We start from the raw sequence: 27,129 nt of genomic DNA on the forward strand, positions 1-27,129 counted from the left end.
TTACATCTTCAGCTGCAGTAGGGCTCTTTCTGGTGAGCTTGACAAAGGACAGATTATATATTACGCCGTGCCATAAACTCCAGCAATCTAAGAATTCAGAAAATACCCCTGGTTCTGTTACTCTCCTTGCTCTGACATGAAATATTAAACACCGCTTACCAAAGTAAGATTATTGAACCCAGATGTCTGCTATCACATTCAAATTGTTCAAGTCAATCTGGGTTTATATATTTTCTTTACTTAAGCGTTTGTATAAACCCAAGTGTGCCCTGACAGTAATGATTTCACAATATACTATATTCAATTAAGGAGACAAATATGCATTTACATTTTTACTGAACTTGTTTCACACACATACACACACACACACACACAACCTCCAGCTCCAACTTATTTTTGGCATTTGGTGGAAAATAAAGGCATAGAAAGGGTGCCATCTACTGAGACATTTCGACATTTTTGAAGAGGAAAAAAACTGCAAATTCCGGAATCACAGAATGGTAGAGGTCACAAAGGACCTCTGGAGATCATTTAGTCCAACCTGCCTGCTAAAGCAGGGGCACCCAGAGCAGGCTGTCCAAGATAATGTCCAGTTGAGTTTTGAGAGTCTCCAGGGAAGGAGACACTACAACCTCTTCGGGCAGCTTGGGTCCAGTGCTCCATGAGGTTCAAAGAAAGAAAGTTTTCCCCTATGTTGAGATGGAACTTCATGTCACAGAATCACAGAATCACCAAGGTTGGAAGAGACCTCAAAGATCATCGAGTCCAACCTGTCACCACAGACCTCATGACTAAACCATGGCACCAAGTGCCACATCCAATCCCCTCTTGAACACCTCCAGGGATGGTAACTCCACCACCTCCCTGTAGTTTGTGCCCCTTGCCCATTATCCTAATGGGCCACCAATATGTTACCAATGTGCTCATTTCAGTTAAAAATAAATAATATATAAATATATATGTATAAAAATAAATAATACATATATATAAATAATACATGAAAATAAATAATACATATATATATATATGCCTGTGGAAAGACAACCACAGAGTGTTTTCCTTATCAAATCACTTACTAAAGCACTTACCAGGGTGTAGGAGATGCTAGCTCCAGCTCCCTTTTGTAGCTCAGCAGGTTTGAATCCACCTATTCCTCTGGAAAACCCAAGCAAAAGTAATCATTCTCTGTTATGAGAGTCCATGAATATCTTTTGTAAGCAATGGATGTCACACTCAAGAGGTGAGACTCAAATAGTTGCACCATCAACAAGAACAGTTTCTCAAGACCCAAGTCATTTAGCAATCTGTCACTAATTGGAGATGCCTGTGGTCAGGTAGCTCACACATAATTGTACCAAGCAGATGAGATTTAAGCAGATACATCTCAATCTACAAACCCACTGAAAAGGTGTATCAAGGCTCAAGAATGTAGACATGCCCTCAGCAGAGCTTCAAAATCGTTTGCCTTTTTTGACAGCCCTGTCTTTAAGATCTGATAGTGTGAGACAGATAGATCAGAACCGTTGTGCTAGCGTTGCAGCCTCTTCACATGGGGAGGATAAACTATCAAAATAAACTTCAGTGTTGTCTTGATGGCAGGCAAAGAAGCCACCTCTCACAGTGCACAGCCTGGTCAACCTTTCTTTCCACATGGGGAAGTCCACCATGCCTATCAACAGCTCTGTAACTACGCTTTGAAGCAGGAGGCTCACATCTCTGATAAATCATGAGCTTGTAGCTGGGCTGAACTGAAGCCAGTGATGAAGAAACACCTGTGGAGAGAGGAGGCAAATGTAAGAAACCCCTCCCAACTGGCCACCAATGCAGCTCTCCTCCACTCCCTTTTGCAGCCTCAGTACTTCAGTGTTAGGACATGGCATGAATTGCTGCTTAACATTCTTCAGCAAAAGATGATACTCATGCTGATTTCTTTGAAGAGGTAGTCAGGTAGTCATCACTGATAGAGCCACAGATTTCTGCCCTTTCTGATTGCATACAGAGCAGGACGGAGTTGCTATATGATGGCAGGTATGCCCTGTGTCAAGGGAATGGCTGGTAAAGCACAGGTCTGAGATTTTTAACATCTCTAATGAAGTGGGACTGAAACAGGATGGATTGAAAATGAAGGAGCACAAGATTGGGCAAACTCACTGACAAACCTTTTAATACTATGTTAAAGAGGCTATGGAACTAGTTATTTTTCACTTATGGGCTACCTTCTTTTCCCCAGTACTGGCTCCCAAAGGATCCCAAGTGTGTGCCCAACACACCCCATTAAACTGAGTCCTCACCAGGCCTGCAGATGCAGCTTTATCTTGGTCTTTGCAGATGCAGACAGGCCAGAGGTTTTCACAGGTATCCTGGGTATTTAATGTTTGCCAAACTTTCTTGTGTTGGGACTGGTGTAGCAATAACATACTTGGGAAAATAATTGTGAAACATTAACAAGTCCTTATTGTTAACAGGTGTTTCTGGCTGAGATTCCTCCAGGGCAACTTGGACAACGCACCACAGCTGAGTTGGTAATGGCATTTTTCCCAGAGGGACCTTCAAAGTCTCTTGTGTGGTGCTTTGTATTCCTGGCAACTAAGTCAGGAAGAAACCCAGTTTTCAACATCCTCCTTCATGCCTACTCAAAAGAAAACATTAATTTGTCAGCTGCAATGTTTTTCACATCTCCCAGGACTTGGCACGTACTTAACATGTGATAGTGCAGCGCGGGGCACCGAAGCACCAGTTCTATACTGGAGATAACAAACACTGTGCGTTTCATAGAGTCATAGACTTGTTAGGGTTGGAAGGGACCTCAAGGATCACCTAGTTCCAGGCCTCCCTGCCATGAGCAGGGACACTTTCCACTAGATCAGGTTGCTCAGAGCCACATCCAGCCTGGCCTTAAAAACCTCCAGGGATGAGGCTTCCACCATTTCCCCAGCCAACCTGTTCCAGGATCTCACCAACCTCCTGGTGCAGAACTTCTTCCTAACATCCAATCTGAATCTACCCATTTCTATTTCTGTTCCACTCCCCCCAGTCCTATCATTTCCTGACACCCTAAAAAGTCCCTCCCCAGCTTTCTTGTAGCCCCCTTCAGATACTGGAAGACCACAATAAGGTCTCCTCTTCTCCAGACTGAATAGACCAAACTCTTTCAGTCTGTCCTCATAGGAGAGGTGCTCCAGCCCTCTAATCATCCTCATTTGTTGCTTGTGCAGTTCCTGAAGTGTCCAAAGGGCTGATTTCTGCTTGCACAAGCACTCACTGGGATGTGCATTAAAATAGATTTTTACTGCTGCCATGTTTAAGTGATATCATTCTGTCTCAAACCCCTAAAGACCTGTTTGGATGTTTCCCAGGGCAAGCAGCCCTGGCTCTCCAGAGAACCCACTGGAGTAGTCTGGGGTGGGGGTGGGGGCTCCACCCCTGGGAGAAGCACTGGGTTTTTCATACATTGAAATAAAAAAATATTAGGTAAGGCTTCTTTCTTGGAGCTAGGAATCAGAAATAAGAGTGAATTCTCTGCAAATTTATCATGACACAATACTTAGATTTTTAGGGTAATAAAAACAGGACTTAAGAAGCTGGATGCAATGCCCCAAGTCACATATCTCCATCATCCCCCATTATCAAATCAGTGACACTGGACTAATGAATTAATCTTCAAAGCATCCCAAGAGGAGGAGAGGTCCAGCTACCACTCTACAGCAAAAGGGTTTGCAACAAGAAACCAAATCAAACCAACCCTCCGCCCCCCTCAACCCTCTCCCAAAGACCTGAGGATTTTCCAGGCACTTGACATCTACCTTAATTTTTGTAAGTAATATAGCTTGGAGAGAGGATTCCCCTTGGATTAGAGGGGAGACATTGCTACAACAATAGCTGTGCTGGCAAACCACCTCCTTTCAACACGTTCTTGAGTTTGTATTTTAAGTGGTTTTGCCACATTGGCAGCCAAAACTAACTATTTTCTGATCAAATTCACTAGTTCTTGTAAAAAAAAAAATTAACATAGGGCTGTGAATAGTTCTAAGAGCCTTTCAAGGTGTCCATTACAAACCTCTTTCTTTTGAAGGGTGGAGAAAGGCTCCAGAAAAGGCTCAAGCACAGCAATACCTTGGCCAAGCTGCTCCTGCAGGCCTCCTATCCCTCATTACCCAGGAATATGGTCCCTATTTAATGTGATGCTATTATGCTTGCTGCTCTGCACTTCATATATACCCTTAAGGTTGAAACAATAATTAAGAGCAGCCTCCTCATTGCGCCTGCTAAGTGCAAGGCCAAGATCCACAACAGCTACCACAACATAAATGTCAAATAGAAAAGGGAAAAAAACAAATGGATGGGCAGGAATTACCCTCCCAGCCTCTGCTTGCAGCAGTCTTATTCTTCTCTAATGACACACAGCAGGGGAATCCTACTGTGTATCCTACAGGACATGATAAGTCATTGAAAAGTGGATTTCTGGTTGGAAACAAACCTGCAGCTGACAACCCAGAGAATTTTCATTAAGTCATTTTGTAAGTAACTTATGACATGCTAAGACTTAGAGAGTAACAAAGTGATGCTGGGCCAGTTTCTTGTTAATGAGAACTGGAACACCAGGGCAGAATCATGGAATAACTGGCCTTGGAAGAGACCTTCTTTAAGATCATGAATTCCAACCATCAACCCAGCATTGCCAGGTCACCACAAAACCATGTTGCTCAGTACCACATCTATATAGCTTTTAAATCCCTCCACCCATGGTGATTCCACACTTCCCTGGGCAGCCTGTTCTTAGGGAAAAATATTTTCCTAATGTCCAACCTAAACCTCCCCTGGTGGAACTTGAGGCCGTTTGCTCACTATTTTGCAGAAGAGATTGACCCTCACCTTGCTCCAAACTCCTTTCAGGTGCTCATAGAGAGCAATCAGTGGGACGATGGTGCATTTCCATGCCAAAAATGGCTCCACTTCACCAGGCAATGTGTGTTTGGTCAAATTTGGTGTCTCCACGCTGGAAAGCCACTTGGTCATCTTCAAAGCAGGAGACAGAGATGAGACAACTTTTGAATTTCACAACAAGTTCCCTTCAAAGTCCTGGATGAAGTAAGAAGGACTTGTAGGTAGAAAGAAAATGATGTGAAGTACAGCAACACTGGAATGCTCAAATTTTGGTTTACTTTTGGTAAGAGGCCAGTACAAGCCCTAAGGCCACCTTAAGCTGAAGTGGATCTGAGTTACTGTGGACAAACATGGTGGCACTGGGACAGGACCATCACCTTGCTATGTCTGTGCAGCCTTTGCTCAGTTGGACCATGGTCTACACCTGATGCTAGTAGAGTGTACTTTATTAATTAGCCAAGATACGAGCTTTGAGGAGCAACAAGCCCAGCTCTTTGATCTCATATACCAAGAAATCACAGATGTTAAAACAATTAATTAGCTTAATTATCATTAGGCTCTTAGAATCACTAGAGGGAGATGTGAGCACATGCCTTAAGATATTACAGCTGGAGTGGAAAAATACATACAGTAGACGATGGCATGAAGCATTTTGAACATTAACTCTAATATCTACACCACATGCAGCTTCTCAAGATGCTTTGCTGTCATCAGCTTACTAAAAGATAAAGATTTATTGGGCTATTACTGAAAAGGAAGCTAGATACTGCCAAATGGCATGGACAGTTAGATGACTAGTTGCTGACATCTTTATTCATACATAAAACAGCACAACCAAGTTGTATTTTTTTAAACTACCCCACTTAAAGGAGTCAACAAAGCAGTGCTTTATCACACAGAACTTTTAAGTCATTTTTAAATCATTCCTGGTCTTTGGAATGTTTTTTTTTTTTTTTTTTTTGTGGTTGTTTTTTACTATGTGCATACAGAGTGCTCTGTTAGCACCCTGTGAACTTTTAGTGCTGAGTAAAGTGAGAGATAATCAGTGCTGGCTACAGATTGGTTTAACAGCATTCTGAAGATGCTGAGGGGACCATACCAAGGCACAGGGCTTCCTGGATCAGATCACAGCCACAAAATCACTCATGTGCCAGTGGCATGTGTCTATTGCAGGCATACACAAACGTTTCAAGCTCTGCAGAGGTGTGGTTTTACAGGTTTAAGGCACAAACCAGTGTTAAACCTCCATAGGCTGAGAATATTGTGGTTTAATAGTCCCATGTTTCCTTTTGACCAGCCCTTAATCATTGGGCCTGAAAGGTTAGTGCAATAACATCAATTTCTTTGAACAGTTTAAATATCACTTCTAAGAAAGAAATTACTGAGTCAGTTGCAACCATTCCAGAACTATCTTTATAACATATGTTAAAAAGATGACAAACCAAATGAACTTAATTACTCTACTCCTTGTTTAAAACTGTATGAAAAGTGAAGTAAATCCCACATGACAAAATCCGGCAGTACTGGAGATCTAAATTTAAAATGCTTGATCTAGAAGTTAACAGCAAGTCCAAGCCTGCAGAGTTGTTCTCCCTCCCAGAAGCTTGCTAGCCACATCTGTCCACTTTTTCTCTGACAGCTTGATCTACTGTCCCCCCTTTGTTACACATTTTGAATTCAATTTAGTGTGCTACTTCCAATTAACCAGCGCACACTTACTGCATTATTTGGCATTAAACAAGCACATGTGTTCCTTTAGCTCCTGCCAATGTGAGAAGACAATACCCTTAAGGTGAACTGGTGAGTATTAGGCTCTGGGATGTGTCCAAGAAAGCTGATGGAAGCCCACAGGTGTGAGGTTTCAAATGCCTTCAAAGTGCTTCATGCCCAAGTCTTCCAGAAATGTTACACTTCATAACCATCCTCTTCCAACAGGATTTATGCTGTGCTTTGAATATTTCTAATACTCTGGAGACCAAGTGCCAGAAACCTCTATTTATCAGGCTCAGTCAGTGGACAAGGTGCTCTGGTCAGGGATCAGATGTAAACCCATTTATGGATAAGCCATTATTTATTCTACACCAACTACTAAAAGCAGGTGTGATTTCAGCGTGCTTGCTCTGAATGTGAATTAGTTTAACAGAATAAAGTTCCATCCACATCAGCCTATTGCCTCAAGACTATCAATAAGGAGAAAAGAAGAACAAGTTTTAATTACATGTTTATATATATAAAACAAACAAACAAAAAACAACCAACAAACCAAAATAAAAAACAATCAACAAACCAAAAAACAATCAACAAACCAGAACCAAAAAACAACCAACAAACCTTTCCCTATGATCCAGGTACAACAGAAAGTACAGCACAACTTTGAGATACACCCCAAGTACTCCTTGAAGAGGGGTTACAAGTTCACAGAGACAGAATATGGCTGTGCAAGTGCTTATTAAAACCAATAAAAAGAACAGAAGAAACAATTTATGCTCTGCATGTCTGAGTTTCTTTGGTGACCACTGGAAATTACTTTACACAGCGTTAGGATTTCAAGCTTCAGCCCTGCAAAATCATTACTGGGCACCCTCACAGCTCATGGATGGAGCTGCTGCAGTCAGCCACAGGTCAATGCGCAGGAAAAATCCTTCATGAACTGGGGGATGAGAAGATTTCTAACCTATTCATACAAAAAAATTAACACAAGGAAGGGAGGATGGAAGTTTCTTGGTCCACCAGCTCTCTCAAGGACTTTTCCTGAGCTTTTCTTTGCTCTGATAAGAAGCTAAACTCTCACAGAAATGTTACTTGTCGCCTGTTAGATCAACAGCACGAAGCCACCACGGCTCCAAAATGTGTCTTTGGCTCTTCTGGGAAGGACATAAAGGTATAATTTCCATGTTTGTCCCGTTGGCAACTCCTGACACTGTGATGGTTATTACTTACCCAAACAGAAACCTGCAGCCAATCAAAATAATATGGTTGGCAAGAGAGCTGGGCAAACTTTAATAGCTATGGTTCTTCAACACAAAAAGGATAAAAGTAGAATAATAATTTTTGGCAGGGGAAGCGGGGAATTTTTAAAATTCTGATTGTTTTCCTCTGAGGATAGTGTTATAAATACTGAAGTATAACTTAAAACACGTTGTCCTGGCTTCATGAATTCACAGCGAGGCAAATCCTGGACCCCCTGAGTTCCACTCGACTCCTTTCCGCCCTCCTCAAACTGAGGTTTATCTGGAATCCACAACAAGGTAAGAGAGAGGGACTTGGCGCAGGAGCTGCATGGTCCACATAATTGAAATGTCTTTCTGAAAGGAGTTATCTGTGCATGCAAGTGTGCTGCAAGCTTGATACACACGGCCTTCTTTTCAAGACAGCATAATTAACTTCAGCCCCCCTGGGAACCAGAGAGCCAAGAACGGCATCCAGCAAGTGGAAGATGGACATCAATGTAAATACAAACCCCATTTGCACTGAAGTTTTGGCTTTCATTTTCAGCAAGCTCCAGTGCTGTGTTCAGGACAGCATCACCCTGACAGTTTTTCACCTTTTTTTTTTTTTTTTGATGAGGCAAATAAGCAGTTACATTATTCTAACAGCAATTAAACCCATTTGCCACCAAATAAATCTATGCAGAGGCTAAGTTAGTAGCTTTTCCATGAAAAAGTAGATGCTAAGAAAGACTATTTTGCAGGCACAGAATTTGCTATATTTGTTATTCTGCAGTAAGGAGCAGAATCAAAACATGTTAATGACATTGCAATCAAATAAACTGCCCTAATTAATAGCTAACGATGTAAAGGTTTGGCTCCTCTTCCAGAAAATGACATCCTGGAAAGGTTTTCCCTGTCTTGTGGGAAAAAAAAAAAAAGAGAACACCTTCCCAAACAGAGAAGCAAAACAAGACATCCACAACTACCCCACCAAAAGTAATATTTTCATTATTGTGATATATTCCATTTTTCTTTTCTACCTTTCTGTGATGATGCTTTCTCTTGGAACAAAGTCACAGTAAGCCCTAAATCAGAACGATCTTCTCAATCTCACTGAAGGGAACTTCTTTCCCCCAGGCAGTCACATAAAGAAGCCAAGAAATGTATTGAAGGAGGAATGAATGAAAGAGACTACTGCACATGAATGGTTTTGTATGAAATGGTATTTTTTGATTTAAAAAAAATAAGTTTGCTGAGCTATTTCCCAGGCAGATCTACTTGGGCCTCTGGTTCATTGGCACAGGCTCAGTGTCAGGCACTTTGAGTATGTGTTTCATCATGTACCTAAAACTGATATTCTTGAAAAAATAATACCAAAAAATATGGTATCCTACATATTTTCCTTTATACTACATATTTACAATCCTACTATCAAGGTACAGTGGAAAATGTAAACAAGTATACAGGGGTGTCAATAATATGGCTTGAGAAAAATTCCCCCCTTTGATTAGCTGCTCTAATTACATATCAGTTCTACCTAGATAAGGAAAAAACAGTACATGTTATAAACTGCTGTCAGACAGCAAAACATTAGCTCTTGGCTTTGATGCAGCAGCTGCTGAGTAACCTTAAACCAGTCACTGGGCATCCTTCCCCAGACTGAAAGGGCTGGCACGCTGGAATGCGGCCAGGAGAGGGTCACTGAGGTAACTGGGGCTGATACAGTTGGGCCTGAGGGAGCAGAGTTTGCTTAGTCTCCAGAGGAGAAGACCAAGGGGAGGTATCACTGCTGTCTTCAACTACCCCATGGGGGCTGTAGATGAGGTGAAGCCAAACACTTCTCAGAGACACACACTGAAAGGATGAGGAGTGGATCAAAACTGCAACTCTGGAATTCTGATAAGAAACTAGAGGGGAAAAAAAACCGTGAGCATGCAATTTTCACTGGGACAGGGGCTCAAAGAGATCTCCATGGATTCTCCATCCTTGGGAGATATTCAGAACTCAGCTGGATGAATCTCAAGCAACCTCATTTAACCCTGAAATTCTTGAAGGGAAGCATGGACCTCCTGAGGTCTCTTACAACTTAACTTTGTGATTCTACAAAAAGCCTTGGCTATAATGTGCCACTTGCATTATTGTTGGAGTTTGGCTCTGTTGTAAATACACAGTTAAGATCAAAATGTCATTCTCTGAACTTGGATCATTCTTCTCCAGCAGTTGTATCTAATTAAGGTTATATCTAATTGTCTCAAACAAGATTTACTTTATCAGTTCCAGCTCAGTGAAACTCTCCCAAATTGACATAATTGTAGGATCAGACTCAGACCATCACATCTCCACAAGAACATATAAAAATGTCACAGCTGTCAGTAAAGCCCTGCTGAGAGCCACGCTCCTGACTGGTTTTGGGACAACAACCTTGTCACATTTACATTGAGTAAACTTTCCAGAGACAGAGAGCTCTAAAGCAGAAAGCACTTGGGATCAGCACCAGCCCCTGGGATTTCTGGCTGAAAGCACACCTGGTTGTTGAATTCTGACACAGTCACAAATATCTTTACTGTGTTCACAATGACTTTGAGTACCCATAAAATAATGAATAACATCAGTGAGACTTCTGTGGAGCTCAAAAAGCACCTCTCAAACCTATCTTGCTTCCAACAGATCACAGTTTGAAATTCCCAAGTGAGCAAGTGCCTCTTGCTTTGCCCTGGATAGCTCATGACTGCAGATATGTTTAAGACCTGAGATGAACCATGGAGTACAACTGTTACTTCACTTACTCATTATCCAACCACAACAACAAACAAGCAAGCATAATCTTCAAAAATCACCAGTTAGCATAATTTTTTTTTCTTCACTTTGTCTCTTCCAAAACAAAAATCTTCTCTTGCAATTGGACACAAGACCTGGAACTGCCTGTACTACCAGTTCAACGGAGCCCACCATGGTCCTGACACCCTTTAATAAGCGCACTTTTGATAGTCAAGAGTCAAGACATAGATTCCATAACTCCTAACTGAAAAAGAGGTATAAAGAGGCACTCTGAAATCTTTTAGTCTGGCTAACTCAGCGTATTAAAATAGAGAACATTATTTCTTTATAATCACATAGTCTTATAGTAAAGAAAAAGTGTCTAAACAAACAAAATAGCACCAAAATGTCTTTGTTCTATTAAGTGACCAACAGCTCTTGAATGGTATCACGGCTTTTTAAAGCTGACTTAAAGCTGTTGTGCACTAAAAGGGCATTATAACCCTTTAAAGAATACAGAAGTACATGTTTAAACACCTATCCTTGCTTACTAGCTGCTTTCTCCATCCAAGATAAAACTTTGTTTTCTGCATTAGAAGGTACTGTTTGATGAGAACTGCTGCACAGTTTGTCTTGACAAATACTGAGAAACTCAACAGATAGATGGGACAATGCAGAAAGCCAGAAAAGTCTGACAGATGACACCATGCTTTTGGGAAGATGGGTTCAGACATAAGCAAGATACAGAAGGAGACCTACTAAACAGTCCATCCACACTAGAAATGCAGTACATATCCTCCAGTCCATTAATGACTTAGTGAGGACTGTGGCAGATTCTTCCTTAGTTGCAAGACTCAATGCTTTTTTTAGGACACAGAAGGTTCCTCAGAGAGGAGTGGATTTGGTGACTCCCACTAGTTCCTGTTGAATGTGCTTTTCCAGTGAATCCAGATTGGCTTCATAATCTGTGGAACACTCAAACTTCACGCTGGTTGCTGAGTAGGTTTAGCAAGTCACTTACACGTGGTCACTGCGTGCTGATATGTTACACATCCTGATACTCTTTGGAGCTGGTCTGATTAAAATCATATCCAAACCTTCAAACAATTATGTTATATATCAAAAAGAATGTCCAGAGCAGATTAATGGAAGGGTAAGAGGCTGAGAATAAATACATGAAACAGATTCAACCTTTTAAAAGGATCCAGCTACTAAATGGCCTCTGTAGTCTTCCATAAGAAGTGTGAATACTTCAGTACAATTCAAGCTGAATTGAATAGCTGTTTTCATATCCAAATTCAAATACCGTCTGTGCATATAAAACAGTTCATTTATTAGTCCAAATGTTACTGTTGTAGAGCTCTTGGAAAAATATTCCCTCTTTCTTGAGTTTGCTCTTCATAAAAAGGAAGCTTCGGGGGGCCACCTAGAGAATAAAGTAGAAGCCTGGTTTCCGGTCTGTATAAGGTAATGATGAGATATTATACAGATTATATAATAGACAACTTAATATTATATAGATTGTAGGTTTTAATTACATAGAATATATATAATCCAGTAAATGGTACTCTTCAAAAGAAGGTAGAGGACTGCATTACACTGGCAGAGAACAGGCAAAACCGAACATCTCCCAAGCTGAAGCTTCCTGAAGTGTTTCTGGAACTAAATGGAGAGCTGTACAGAATCACCCCCAAGCCAATTGTGATTAGACTACAGTATGAGGGTGGTAGGACTCTGCAATAAGCTCCCCAGGGAGGTTGTGGATGCCTCCCCTCCCTGGGGGTGTTTAAGGCCAGGTTAGATGGGGCTTTGAGGAGCCAAATCTACTTAAGAGGCATCGCTGTCCATGGACAGGGTGGAGTAGATGATCTCAAAGGTCCCTTCCAACCTCAGCCATTCTATGATTCCATGATACAAGTGGGAAGGATCTTTCACTCAGTATTATTACCTCATTAAGAGGAGAAGTTAGCTAAATAAGCAAAGCTTGGAACCCCAGATCCTTCTGTGACTGTGTGATGAGTGCTTTAGCATGCTCACAAACCAACCCAAATCTATTTCCCACTGTTTTTATCTACTTATTTGGCTTATCACACATCACCATCCTCTTCACAATCTGACCCCTCCACAAAAAGCAAAAGAGATGGACACACAGCAAAGAAACCTCCTTATTCATCTTACAGAGGAGGCTGGGGAATAGCAACCATTTGAGGTCAAGATTTCATACTGGCAAGCACAGAAGAGTGCATTGCTCTCCAGCACAGCTGTGCTGGAAGAAGCCTTGGGAATCCTTGAGCAGGTTGTGTAAGACCTCCACAGTGTGCTCTGAGGAGAAACCGATGCACTCAGTCAGTTCAGCCTGGGCCAGGGCCTCTCAACCTCCTGGAATGAATCCTGGCCTTTGCAGTGTCCACTGCACCATCAGGCTCCTGGACCTTTAGGAGGACAGGACATACCAACACAACCCTTCCAAGCAAAGCTGCTGCTATCACAGGCTGAGTCTTTCACCAGAGATGGAAATGCAGAACAGCTTCTGCCTCACTCAGCCTGACACAGAAACTGCGGTGGCTGCTGCTGCCGAGCATCAGGTTTGCATGGTAGGTTAACCCCTATCCATGACACTCCTGTCCAAAGGGTCTGCTGACCATCACCACAGTCTGTGTGTGGTTTCTTCTACTAAGAAATGCTGCACACCTCCAGCTTGCGTTACCTTCTTTGCAGGTTGGCCCCATCCACGTGGCTGGGCATACACAGTTGCCATTGTATGGATTGCACTGGGATTTGCTGGCACACTGGCATCGCAGGGAGCAGTTGGGGCCATACCGGTCCGACCTGCATTCTGGAAGGACAGAAGTGTTTGGAAGAGCGTAAATGCTCCCTCGTAGTTCACTGGGATCAGGAAACCGCTTAGACAATTACATCTGTGAACATTGAAAGATGACATTCTGGAAAGCCTTGCAGTCTTCAAGTTTCATCTGTCACATGGTCTGCCCAAACTGTAGCCCAGCTGTCCTGAAGAAGTTCCCAGAATGGAAATCATTGCTGGTGTAAGAATAGGGGCTGACAGCTCAACAGAAAAGATCTTGGGATCTGCTTAGGAAAGTTACTGTCAGCATCCTGGATCCACAGTATCTCCTGCACCTCTCCACTGCACAGTTTGGCTGTCTGCATGCACCAGCAAAGAGTCTTCACTCAAAAATGTGAAATTGGACCTTAATCCATTTTATATATACTTCTGTGTCATACTCTGACTGCACAATTCTGCTGCCTCCTGGCACAAATACATTTCATACCTAGGCTGTTAAATCCTCCTTGCACTTTGTTTTTGGTTTTTTTCTGCAGTGGTTTTTCTGCTGCAATACAGGTTAGGGGTTGACCTACTGGAAAGCAGCTCCATGGAGAAGGACCTTGGTGTCCTGGTGTACAATAAATTATCCGTGGGAGAGCAAAGTGCCCTTGTTGCCAAGAAGGCCAATGGTGTTCAGGGAGGCATAAAGGAGAGTGTGCCCAGCAGCTCAAGGGAGGCTCCTCTCCTACTCTATTCTGGCTTAATGAGGCCACATCTGGAGTAATGGGTCCAGTTCTGGGCTCCCCAGTTCAAGAGAGACAGTAATATACTAGAGAGAGTCCAATGGATGACTAAAGGACTGAAACATGTCTTGTGAGGAAAGACTGAGACCTGGGTTGTTTAGCCTGAGGAAGAGAGGGAATCTTATTAATTTTACAAATATGTGAAGGGTGGGTGTCAAGAAGGGCTCAGTCTCTTTTCAGTGGTGCCCTGTGACAGGATGAGGGGCAATGGACACAAACAGGAGCACAGAAAGTTTCACCTCAACATCAGGAAAAACTTCACTGTGAGGGTGTCAGAGCTCTGGAGCAGGCTGCCCAGAGAGGTTGTGCAGTCTCCTTCTTTAGAGACTTTCAAGACCCATCTGGACACATTCCTGTGTGATCTGCCCTAGGTGATCCTGGTTTGGCAGGGGGGTTGAGACTCAATGATCTCCAGAGGTCTCTTCCAATCCTTTCCATTCTATAATTCTAAGACAGACCACAGGCCAGCAGGAAAAGTTAGCAGTGGGTCACAGGGAAGGGTGCTAAATGCACTGTAAACACGTCCCCTCCCACCTCCCCCCAGAAGACATTGTCAGTAACCAAGGCTCTGGCTTTGTCACACCAGCACCATTAGGTAAATCAAAGTGCTGCTGAGCCCAGCATCAGCTGCAGCTCCAACACGTGGAAGAGCTCCCCCTGTGTACTCAGAGCTTGGCCTTTTCAATTAAGGAATGTTATGAGGAAAGGTCTCCTCAAACACCTCTGGACCTGATTTTGATTTATGTAATACCACGTTTTCATGTTAATAACAATGTGTATTTAAGACATCTGTTTGAAAGTCTGCAATGTTAATTTACTACAGAAAAAGAGCACCCATAAAAGGCTGTTATATTCCTTCTCTCTCTCTCCTTTTTTTTTTTTAATTAACATTTTGCCTGTTAAATGGGTTCTTTACCAGAGTTCAAATTAAAATCAGGCCTTTTATCTTTATGGCTGCTGCACAGTCACAGCTGCTCACAGTTATATCACAGATGAACTGAGCCTAATTGAAAATAAAAATGCAAATAAAACCTACCCCATAACAGCTTCTCGTGGATGGGGGCTACCCTGGCTGATTTAACAAAAATAAAAATGACTCCTAGAGTTTGCAAGGAGCAAAACCCAGGTTCACATTTTTGGTGTTGAGCTTCCCCCTTGCGTTCCACTTCTGCCTAAAAATTCACTGGAAAGCTCCTTGACTGTCCAGCACCAATGCTGGCCAGAGTGTCTCCCATCAGACCAGCATCTGTAGACTGGGTGGCTTCACTTTCTGACCACAGGACAGCACAGAGAGGGAAACAATTATTTTCCATTTTACTTTTGCAGGTTGCAGTAGTAATTAAGCTCCCAGCAATTACTGTGCGTTAATAACCAGTCTGACCAGCAGGTCATCAGGAAAGGTTCTCCTCCCCCTCTACTCTGCACTAGTGAGACCACATCTGGAGTATTGTGTCCAGTGCTGGGCTCCCAGTTTAAGAAAGACAGGGAACTATTGGAGACAACCCAGAGTAGGCTACAAAGATGCTGAGGGGACTGAAGAGAAAAGGCTGAGGAACTTGGGGCTGTTTAGCCTGGAGAAGACAGAGAGGGAATCTTATCAATAGTGATCAATATCTAAAGGGCAGGCATCAAGAGGATAGGCCAGATTCTTTTCACTGATGCCCAGGGATAGGACAAGAGGTAATGGGCACAAACTGGAACACAGGAGATTTCATCTAAACAAATAAAAACTTCTTTGCTTTGAGGGTGACAGAGCACTGGCACATGCTGCTCAGGGTCATTGTGCAGTCTCCTTCTCTGGAAACCTGCTTGCAGGACCTTGTGCAGCCTGCTCTGGGGGACCCTGCTGTAGCAGGAGAATGGACTAGATGATGTCCAGAGGTCCCTTCCAGCCCCTACTATATGATTATGGGTGGCAAACAAAAGGCAATCAGATCCCTTTTGTGCCTGTTTGCACCCTCTGGAGTCTTCCCAACTATGTCTGTAAAACTGTGGGCTTTTGGGGTTATTCTTCTCTAGTGCATGTTCTCCAGACCTCAAGGCACATGACATTTTACAGTTGACCCATAAAGAGTTTTCCTATCAGTGCATCAATTTAAATATTGATTAAATCAAGAGGTACAACCTGCTGATAAAGCTGTTGATAACCCATACGAGTGATTTGCTACAAACAATGTGTTCCTGAACGCCAGCAAATGTCCTTTCGCAGTTACACCTAGACCAACAGGTCATATTGGTTTAACTAGACATAGTCCAGCCCTTAGAAAATATTGTCCTTACCAATGTCACATTTGTCTCCAGTCTTCCCAGGTGGGCAAAGGCACTTTCCAGTTTCTGGGTCACAAGGAGCATCCCCACAGTCACACCGGTGCTGGCATCTCTCTCCAAACCACCCCTTGTCACAGCCTGATGGCAAGAGTGATTTTTCAGATGCACATTTGAATGGCAAGATGCAGATTAAGTCAGAGAAGGTTTTCCAGGATGTCTCAGAGGAAAGCTCATAAACTCTCCACTGAAATGAGTGTAAATGCCAAGTTTAATGAAGAATTGAATGTCGCAGAATAGGCTTTACTTTCACGTGAACTCTGGTTGGGTTGGGTTCATCTAACCCAACCTGTCAAAGGGATCTGTTAATCTATCCCAGAAATGCAGCTGACACTTCTTTTCATTTTTAATTAGGACTCTCTAGAAGACCATTCCATAACACTCAACAGTTCTGACATGCACCTATTTAATAATCTTATTTGGAGTTTTAGAAGCAAATTTAAAAATCAGTAAAAGGAACTTATTTTTAATAAACAACATGTGGAACTCATTGCTGCAAGACATCACGGAGACCAGCACTTCCCTCCTATTAATTGGAACCAGATTAGTTAATTTATAAGGAAATGAGAATGCCCAGCCACAGAACAGGTAAACAACCCCAGATCCAGTGTTTTGGGGCATTCATAAAGATCAGAACATGGAAGTAGTTGCTCTCAATGAACAAATATTTGAGCAGTGACACGAATTTTAAGTTGGTTTTGTTTGTTTCCTTTTAGCTCAGAGGGGTACAAGTACCTTTTTCACAGTGGACACCTTGATAGCCCAAAGGACAAAGGCACTGTCCTGTCACTGCATCGCAGCTCGCTCCATTTTCACAGGCACACGCATGAAGACAGTTGAGCCCATAAAATCCAAGGGGACATCCTGAAAAATCATAGAATCAGAGAATGCACTGAGATGGAAGGTCATCTGGATGACTTTTCAAGGTCATCTAGTCCAAGACCCTGCAGTAAGCAGGGGGATCCCCAACTAGATCAGGTTGCTCAGAGCCCCATCAAGCCTGACCTTGACTGTGTCCAGAAATGGGGCCTCCACCACCTCCCTGGGCAACCTGTTCCAGTGTTCCACCACCCTCATAGAAAAAACACTTAAATGAAAGCTTGAAGCAGAGAAGGTTTATGATGAAAAACATACATCCCTTTAAAATCCTCTGTATTCCCAGCAACATTTCTTGGGAGCCAAATAAATGATATTTACCATTGAGTCTAATAATGCCATGTGCTATTAAAGCTCATACCACCCCAGCACTGGAGGTACTCTGCCCCTGTACTCAGCACTGGTTAAGCCACACCTTGAGTACTGTGTCCAGTTCTGGGTCCCTCAGTTTAAGAAAGATGTTGAGTTGCTTGAGAAGGGCAACAAGGCTGGTGAGGGGTCTGGAGCACAGCCCTGTGAGGAGAGGCTGAGGGAGCTGGGGTTGCTTAGCCTGGAGAAGAGGAGGATCAGGGCAGACCTTATTGCTCTCTACAACTACCTGAAGGGAGGTTGTAGCCAGGTGGGGGTTGGTCTCTTCTCCCAGGCACCCAGCACCAGAACAAGAGGACACAGTCTCAAGCTGCACCAGGCAAGGGTCTAGGCTGGATGTTAGGATGAAATTCTTTCCAGCAAGAGTGATTAGCCATTGGAATGGGCTTCCCAGGGAGGTGGTGGAGTCACCATCCCTGGAAGTGTTTAAAAAGAGACTGGATGAGGCACTTGGTGCCATGGTTTAGTTGATTAGATGGTGTTGGGTGATAGGTTGGACTCAATGATCTCGAAGGTCTTCTCCAACCTGGTTAATTCTGTATTCTGTACTCAGACCTGGGACACCCCCAAAATTTTAATTGAACCAGTGAGATGTGTATGTGACTACTTTGAAGGCCCACATCCCATGGGGTGCCTTCCAGGGTGCCTCCACTTACTGTGCTCGCAGGAGTGGCCGTAGTAACCCTGGGGACACTGGCAGCAGCCTGTGAACCTGTCGCAGGTGCCGTTGTGCTGGCACACACAGTCCAATCTGCAGCCTGACCCGTACTTCCCTGGAAGACATTCTGCTGGCAGGACATGGACAGAAAAACAGACAAGAAAAAAACATAGTCACTGATCTAAGCCAGAAAAGCTCTTCTGTGACAGCATTGAGTATCATGCCCATGCAAGAAACTCTAAAGCGAAGGAGAACGTTTGTGATGAAGACACAGCACTTCTGCACAATTGTGATTAGGGGACTAGATCATCTCTCTTATGAAGAAAGGCTGAGGGACTTGAAACTTCTTAGCCTAGAGAAGACTGAGGGAGTGGGTCTTATCAATGCTTATAAATCCTTAAAGGGTGAGTATCAAGATGATGAGGCCACTAATTTTTCAGTGGTGCCCAGAGACAGGAAGAGATGTCTTGAATATAGGAAGTTACATCTAAACATGAGGGGGAATGTCTTTACTTTGAGGGTGGTAGACCACTGAAACAGGCAGCCCAGAAAGGTGGTGTAGTCTCCTTCTTTGGGGTCATTCAAAACCCACCTGGATATTGTGAGTATGTGCAGCCTGCTCTGGGTGAACCTGCTCTAGCAGGTTGGACTAGATCTCCCGAGCTTTCTTTCCAACCCCTATCATTCTGTGCTTCTGTGATTTAGGGCTGCAAAGATGACGGGCTGAAGCAGCTCTGCTATGAGGACAGGCTGAGGGAGATGGGGATGGTGAGCCTGGGTTAAGAATTTTCCAGGGAGACCTTATAGCAGCCTTACAGTACTTAAATGGGCCTGTACAAAAGATGGGAGGGACTTATTATCAGGGAGTGTAGTGATGAGATTTAATGTCTTTAAAATGAAAAAAAGATAGACTTTGATTAGATGTAAGGAAGAAGTTTAGGTCAGGCTGGATGGGGCTTTAAGCAACTAGTTTCAGCAGAAGGTGTCCCTGCAGGGGGTTTGGAACTAGATGATCTTTCAGGTCTCTTCTGACCCAACCCATTCTATAAGTCTATGGTTTACACACTTGATGAAAAATCTTTGTATTAGGTAGATTTTTGAACATAATTTACCTGTACTTCTTACAGTCTATATTTTTAAACTTGTCTCTTCATGTACTCAATGTTTGCATGCATTGCAAAGCCATATAGTAAGTGGCATAAATGGTAGTTTCTGTCTTTTTCCTCTATCTACAGCAATATTTTCTTTGAGACACTTAAAAAGTGTGAAAGAAAACATGAAGCTTTCCCTCCTCTGTGTTATCATCAGAGTTCACACTATTCCAGTGCCTAATAAAACCAGGAGGATCTCTTTTTCACACATAGCAACAGACTTTCCATCTCTAATGAGATATCTGCTTTTACAGACCTAAACATGTCTCAAATTACTGAAAGCCAAGTCATGCAAAAGTGACTGTGCCAAAGTAATTACCCTAGGCATCAGTTCTGCACAAGCTGACGTCCCACTGCTCTGATGATCTGATTCTGGGCAGATCAACTTAAATGAGCTTGGCTGTCCAAATAATCAGATTCATAACTCTGCAAATGTCAAGCAAGATCTTTCAAGAATATCATATCTAATCACTAGAAAAAGGATGCCTGATTAGCTGTCTTTGATTTCTAGTCAAAACACATTCAGACCCATGCTGCTGGGGAAATCAGGACTCAATTTTTCCAATAACTTGGCTAGCTCTGTTGAAAGATCAATAGTGAAGCTCTTCCTAGTGATAGAGCACACAGTCTGTTATATGTTGTGTGCATGTTTGCCCCTGTGTTTGACCTCAGAGCTGTTTTATCGAAGCACATGTCTAGGATACACTCCTGATCTCCTGATCCTCTATACTCCATGTGGTGACACTTGCACGACCCTCTTAACACTTCACAACCCAAATACAGTCCAAGAGTGATTACAGAGGTTTCAGTCATGGAGAAACAGAGGTGAAGAGATGTGACCTATCCAGCATGAGTTTAGCCTGCTATTGCCAAACTGCACTTTTTTGGTGCCTACCCACAGTGGTATTCACATTGTGAGTCAGCATGTGATTACATTCCATGTAGTCAGCTTCTTTCCTTTTCTCCATCTCTGCACACACACACACATGCATAAAGCAGGTCTCTGAGTCTTCTCAGGTGCAAAGTGAAACAGTTGCCTTGAAGAATTCTGTTAAAAAATGTCATTTCCATACAACATTTTTATATAGGGAGACTGCCCTATAATCACCAGGTCTTTGCCAAGATAGTATGGAGCTTGAAGTGGATACTCTATAGATGTCAGGGACTGAAAGGCTGCAAAATGAAAGCCCTAGACTGTTGGGGAGATTGCATCCCAGCAGGGGTGATTTAACAATGACACTATTTTGAATGTCAACTCAGAACTAACTCTTTATTTGACATCATTCCTGTAAACTCATATTTTCCTGAATGTTTAAGTCCATTACTATACAGATATCTCTTCTCTGGAGACATAAGTTGCAACATAACTGTAGAATGACTTTTGGGAAATGGACAGAAAGCCATGGTAAAACTCCACTCTGGGCTGGCAGGAGGGTTTCTGGAATGAAAACTGATCTTACTCTGTTTAAGTGTGCTCTGTCTTGTGTATGGGAGAGCTGCCACAGAAAGGCAAGAGTGAGGTTGCAGGACAATCTCAATTGCTTTGGACAGATGTTGTCAGAATTGCATTAGCAGGGAAATTAAAACATGGGAAGTTCAGCTGCAGTCCAGTGTCAAAGGCAAGAGAGTAACAAGAGAGAACATAACAAGAGAGAAGGGAGATGTGGGCTTCTGCTGACCTTGGAGGAGCACATGAAAGAAGATACAAAACAACGCTCCCATGAACAAAAGAACACAAAAGTTGGACAGGATGAGGACTAAGAGTCCATACTAAGGAGTTTATGAGTTACAAAGCAGGACTAATGAGGAAACTGCCTCTGAAAAAACAGACCTAAATCTCTAACTAGGGACAGTTCTGTGTGAGAGAAGTTGGAGAGAGTCATGGCACTAAGCCTGTCAGAGTTCAAGGAGCATCTGGATGATGCTCTTAGTCATATAATTAAGTTTTAGGTAACGTGAGAAGCAAGGACTTGGACACAGTGACCACACACAATATCACAGAATATTAGGAGTTGGAAGGGACCTCCAGAGATCATCGAGGATCCTTTCAAACTGACACATTCCATGAGTGCAGCTGGGAAAAGGTCTCTCTGAATGAAAACTCTCTCCTTTTGTGGGTCTGAAGACACCGGGAAGCCCTGCTTGAATGTACACATCCACCGTCATCAAAGCAGACAATTACCTTTCTCACACCATCTTCCTGTCCAGCCAAGCCCACAGGTGCAGTTGCCATCCACGTGGTCACAGATGCCACCATTCTGACAGGTACATGTTAGGTGGCAGTTGGGGCCATATTGTCCCTGGGGACACACTACAGAGAATTAACAAAGTTTGAAAAAAAACCCAAACATAAATATGAATCATAAAAAAAACAGGATGAAAGTGACAGGGAATAAATAGAATGATAGTCTCCCCATGTGCCTGGTGTCTCCCCAGAGCTGTGGAACACTTCACACTCATATCTCCTCACTTGGCTCCTTCCATTTGCTCCTCTTGCTCTCCTCACTTTGTCCCATCTCTCAATTCCTCCTCTTCAGAAAACTCTCTCCCTCCACCTTTTCAGCTCTAGAAACTTGCTTCTAAACTTAGCCCCATCCATCCACAGAGCCCTCTCTCTGCTCAAGTTGCATGGTACAACCCACCCTTCCCCCCCACCTTGATGTTCTGTTTGCACTGCGTTCTCTGAAAGGGGTCACTTCAGCTTTGTGGAGTACAATGGTACTGAACGTGATGGAGCAAAGCAGTGAGATACAGGCAGGAGATGGGGAGCAGGATAAAGAGAGGGTGATGGAGCGGAGAGGGCCAGGGGCCAAGTACAGCAAACTGCAAGGTGATCAAGCAAAGGCGCTGGGAAGCACAGCTACAGACAATGCCTGGCGCTGAGTTTATTTGCTGGTTGGTTAAGTATGCGCCCAGCTGACAAGATGACCTCAGGACCCGCTTTGTTACCTTGCTGACAGCCAGGTCCCATTTGGCCAGGAGGACAGGTACACTTGCCAGTCCGTGGGTCACACTGACCTTTACCACAGGCACACAACTGGGTGCAGTCCTTCCCGTATCGGTTTTCAGGGCAAGCTGAAGGAAGCACAGCCGCTTGTTAAACACCTTGGGCATCCAACACCAGCTTCCATTTTTAATGCAGGCAGGATCTTACAGGTAGAGCTGTTTTCATTTTTGTTCCAGCTAAGGTGCTTCAAAGCAATTATGGAACCAAAACCAATCCAAAGACATGACTGCTTCTTCCTCTGAAACTTTATTTGAAGTTATAAATATAACCCCTGGTATCGCATGGAACATGTAGCAGGTTTCCTACCAAAAATACCACTGAAATACCAGCTGTTAATCCCCAGATAAAGACATCTTTCCTTCCTTAATATCAATGCTGTCTTATGCTGAAGAGCAAAGCTAGAGGCTACTAAACATTAAAGCACTGCCTCTCTCTGAATAAGCTGAAGAGAACTTCAGAGATCATCACAGCTTTGGAAACAGCACAGAAATTCAGCCACACACATTTAGCTCAGAAAAAGAGAAGTAGAAAAGTAGGTTGCCATGGAGTCTTTACCAGCTTTGCCAGGACAAAACTGGATCTTTTTCCCTGTTTATTGAAACTAATGGCACCACAGTGTGAAGCAAAATATTGAGACAATTTCTCAACCTAGAAGTTTTGGACAGGAAGGAGGAACTTGAGCAACTCACGCTGAGCTGGCTCTAGAAATCAATTTGGGCAAGCAGGTTGTAATCCTGGGATGAGTGTCCTCGCTTCTACACATGCAGAAGAGAGGGAAAAGTATTTCTTAAGAGATTTTTTTAATTGTTATTTATTTATTTATTTATCTTACAAAGCTGGAATCCTGATTTACAATTCAAGGAGGAGGTGGCTGGGTTCTGTCTGCTTTTCTGCTGACAAGCTCTTATGCAGATTATTCTCTCTGCTGTGTTTTGAGAGGAATCAGAACAGGAGCTTTGGCTTACTTTGACTGCAGTCGGCTCCGATGAAGCCAGGCGCGCAATCGCAAGTCCCTGCTGCGGGGTCGCAGTGGCCTCCATTCATGCACTTGCAGAGGTTTTGGCAGTTGGAACCATAAGTACCTTTTGGACATCCTGTTTTAAAAGAGCAAACCAGCAATTAGGCCACGTTGCCATTGCATTTCATGTCATGAGCGCTTTGTTGCTTTCAAGCAAAATTGGATTTTTCCTTTTCTAACTCTATTGGCTTCTAGAGGGCCAGGAGTAGGCATTGACAAGCAGATGGTTGCCTTGGGCAGTGCACTCCTTGGGGCAGTAAGGCAGTGCTGACTTGCAGTGTCAAACCTCAGGAGGGCTGGACCAAATCCTGCTGTCAAGCCTGGTTCAACTGCTCCTGGCTCTGATCCCTCCTCCCCTTTTGTCACATGTGATGGTAGCAGGAAAATCAAGCCCAGCTCTTCAGAGGTTTTCATCTTGGATTTCTGCTCTAAATCAACCCATGCCCCTTCTTTCTCCTGTGAGAACAGATGGAGCCCTGATTCTTCTTCCTTTGGGCAACACAACCTGGTCTTCCTGAGATGATGAGAGGCTGTGAGCCATCTCTGCTCGTTTTAGCAGTCATTTTAGCTGACCAGTTATGGATACTGGGGCAGGTCCCATCTTTTAAAAATGTTTAAGTTGGATAAAATTTCCTTGCTCTATTACCTGCTCTTTCCCTCTAAAATGGAGTTGGCGTTTGGTGGGCTGTGTATTGAAGACTGTGAAAATGTGCACGAGAGGAACAAAAGCTTTCAGAAGACACAGATGAGAGAGAGATACTTTAAATGCAAATCCAGAAAATTCTCTGAGGAAAAAAAAAAATCAAAAAACCAAAGCAGCTACACATTGGAATAACCAGAAGAAACATAAGACCTGGATGGACTGCTGAGCCAAAGTTACATGGCAACAGAGGTTTTCCAGGTGGTATCCCGTATTCCTGGTTTCTATTTTGGACAGCTAATGCTGAAGGAGCGCTGAAAATAAGATGAGGAAATCATGAATGCATCTGCCATGCTTAGTTCATGTTACAAGATACTCTTTAGAGTGATGGAGGTTGAAAATGAGGAAAAGAGCTGGGCAGGGCTGCTAGGCATGTGCTCCCAATCTGCTAGGGTTGACTCCAGCATGCCACCACTGATGCCTGGAGATGCAGGTGGTTCTCTTCATTTTCCAGTGCGCTAGAAGAGGGATGAGGGCCACATGGCACTTCAAGAGCAACTTGATCATCACTGAACAGTTATACTAGTGTTACTACCTCTGTATTTCTTTGCTTCTTCCTTCCTTCTGTCCCCTGGCAAAAGGAAAACCCATGGCTGCCTTAGAAATCTGCTTGGATATATATTTGTACGTCTCCAAGCAACAGATCTCATGCAATCTGTGAATAAATAACTTTATACATTTTCTCTCTTTTCTGAAGGCATGAAAGCATGGTTTGAGTGGCTGGAGAAATCTCTGGATTTTTTTGAACTACTCAGTAGAGAGGGTGAGCTTAGGAGAAACCTTTTAAAATAAAGCTTGAAATTGGCTTCTGCTCAAATGAGGATAGCAGATCATCAGGACTAAACAGATACACGTGTTTAGAGCATACAGATACTCTCTCCCTGGCCCTTCTCAACTATGGCTGCTTCTCAATGAATACTTCGTCATCAGTGCTTCCATCTGTCAGTACAGAAAATCTGTTTCATGTGCAAACTCTGGCATCAAGGAGTGAGCCCTGCACCATCCATTTCATTTCCACCAAGACATGAAGTTCAGGACACACCCAGATTTAATGACTTAATTGGACTCAGAGTTTCTCTTTTCCTCCTCCATTTCCCTTCAGTCATCATTTGAATTTTCTCTCTCTCTCTTTTTTTTCCTTTTTTATGATTTAATTCTGTTTCCCACACTCCCAACCATGCTACTTCTCCATGGCAAAGCTGTCAGAATTGTTCCTCAGCTCAAGACTAGTAAGAGCTATTCTGTTACTGGAAGGGATGCAGCAATTCCCCCTTCACCAATATTTTTTTTAACCTTGCAGCATTTTAGTTATTTCAGGTCAAGAGGGAGCAGCACAAGCAGGGCAAACACACCAGCTGTGACCTCCACATGGTTATTAATATCTCATCTGTTACTTGTTTGGAGAAGAACTTCTATGCTGATAGCTAGGGCAATTTACACAGTATCTTGCCATTTAAAGGAGGCTCTGCCTTTATAAAGAGGCTTAGCCTCTAACCACCAGTTATCTCATAAAGACATTTTCTAATTTAACAGTTTCCTGTGCATCTGACTTAGGTTTTTCTGAGAACAGCAGAAGCAGTAGCCAGATTTCTAACTCATATCCTGAATTTACTTTTTTTTCCCCCCCTTCTGGTTTGGGTGGTTTTGCCATGACCAAGAGCTCCTAAATCTTTTCACACCAACTGCATACACTGAGGTTTTTCTTACCAATGTTATTAATTGCATTGTCAAAAAGTCACTTCTGAGGCACCCTGTTACCTACAGCTTTGAAGGTGAAGCTGCTGAGGTCTTTCTGGCTCAAGGCTCATCCAGCCCAGTAAATGTCACAGAGACATAGCACGGGGATTTTTTTATCCATTACAACACCACTTACTCCTTTTTATTCACAACTTCACTCAAGCAGATCTGCCTGTCCACTGAGTTATGGACAAGTGATGGGAACCTTATTGCTAGTTTGTCTGCTTCCTCTGGGTCCTGCCAAGAGGCTGTTTCAGCTCTTCACTCCAAAATTTGAGAACATGAAAGCCTCGTTGCTCTTGGCTCCTGGAAATTTGACTTCCCAGCCAACAACACCTTTTATAGATACTTTCTTGAACCTTTTTTCACAGTACTATAAATATAGCAATAGTTGCCAGAAACTGCTTCCAGCAGCATCCAACCACATGTTGACTGGACTGAAGCCCACTTCACGTCTTTGGGAGCGGCTCCCTGGGCTGTTTTTAATATTATATCGAAAGCTTCTTCATCCTGGAGCAGCCCCAGTTCTCCCTGTAACGAGGATGGTGGGAACACAGAGTATTCCCACCAAAGTCACGCTAGCTGTCCTTGGTTATCAGACAGTCACTTCAGAGTCAGGTCCACAATCTCTCGTACCACTGACCTAAAGCTAAATATAACTCCCAGTTAAAACTGTTTTCCTTCCATTTTGGTGTCTGCCTACGCCATGTATTTTGGGAATCTTAGAGAGCACAATGCCATGAAGGCTGGTGTCTCATATGCTATAGGTTTAATTCTGGCTATGCCAGAAGTGTGTGGCAAAATCAACTCTGAATGCAGCAAAATGCAGGTTTCATTCTGTAAGTCATTTCCAGAACTTCAGGGTAATTATTAATGCTTTAAGTTTTCAAATTCTGAAATAAAAGGTGAAGGATCCAAGCAAGCTGGAGGACATTTACCACAGGCTACAGAGATTTAGCTTGACACACACAGGTAATGACTTCTGAAGGATTGCTACACAAAAGTAACAGGCCAACCATGATTAAGTCTTTTAAAATGATGCTGTTAAATAGTTGATCCCCACTACTGCTCTGCTATAACATTTATTATCATCTAATGTATAATGGATCCAGATGGCCCTAGCCTAGAT

At 43.1% G+C, this 27,129-nt stretch overlaps 1 protein-coding gene across 1 annotated transcript in view; it reads right to left on the minus strand.

The window, feature by feature from the left end:
• Nucleotides 1-11,555: 11,555 nt before the first annotated feature.
• The window catches only part of LOC104301951 (multiple epidermal growth factor-like domains protein 6), a 232,026-nt gene continuing 216,452 nt past the window's right edge, over nt 11,556-27,129 (minus strand). Inside the window, exons 29-36 of the mRNA XM_054166960.1 lie at nt 23,511-23,639; nt 22,488-22,613; nt 21,721-21,849; nt 18,386-18,514; nt 17,220-17,348; nt 16,440-16,565; nt 13,279-13,407; nt 11,556-11,997 (exon numbers count right to left, since the gene is read on the minus strand). Coding sequence (XP_054022935.1) covers nt 11,918-11,997; nt 13,279-13,407; nt 16,440-16,565; nt 17,220-17,348; nt 18,386-18,514; nt 21,721-21,849; nt 22,488-22,613; nt 23,511-23,639 — 977 coding nt within the window. The 3' untranslated portion in view covers nt 11,556-11,917. The remainder of the gene's footprint in view (nt 11,998-13,278; nt 13,408-16,439; nt 16,566-17,219; nt 17,349-18,385; nt 18,515-21,720; nt 21,850-22,487; nt 22,614-23,510; nt 23,640-27,129) is intronic.

Source organism: Dryobates pubescens, chromosome 13 (genome assembly GCF_014839835.1).
Source record: "Dryobates pubescens isolate bDryPub1 chromosome 13, bDryPub1.pri, whole genome shotgun sequence".
Classification (NCBI taxonomy): Eukaryota; Metazoa; Chordata; class Aves; order Piciformes; family Picidae; genus Dryobates; species Dryobates pubescens.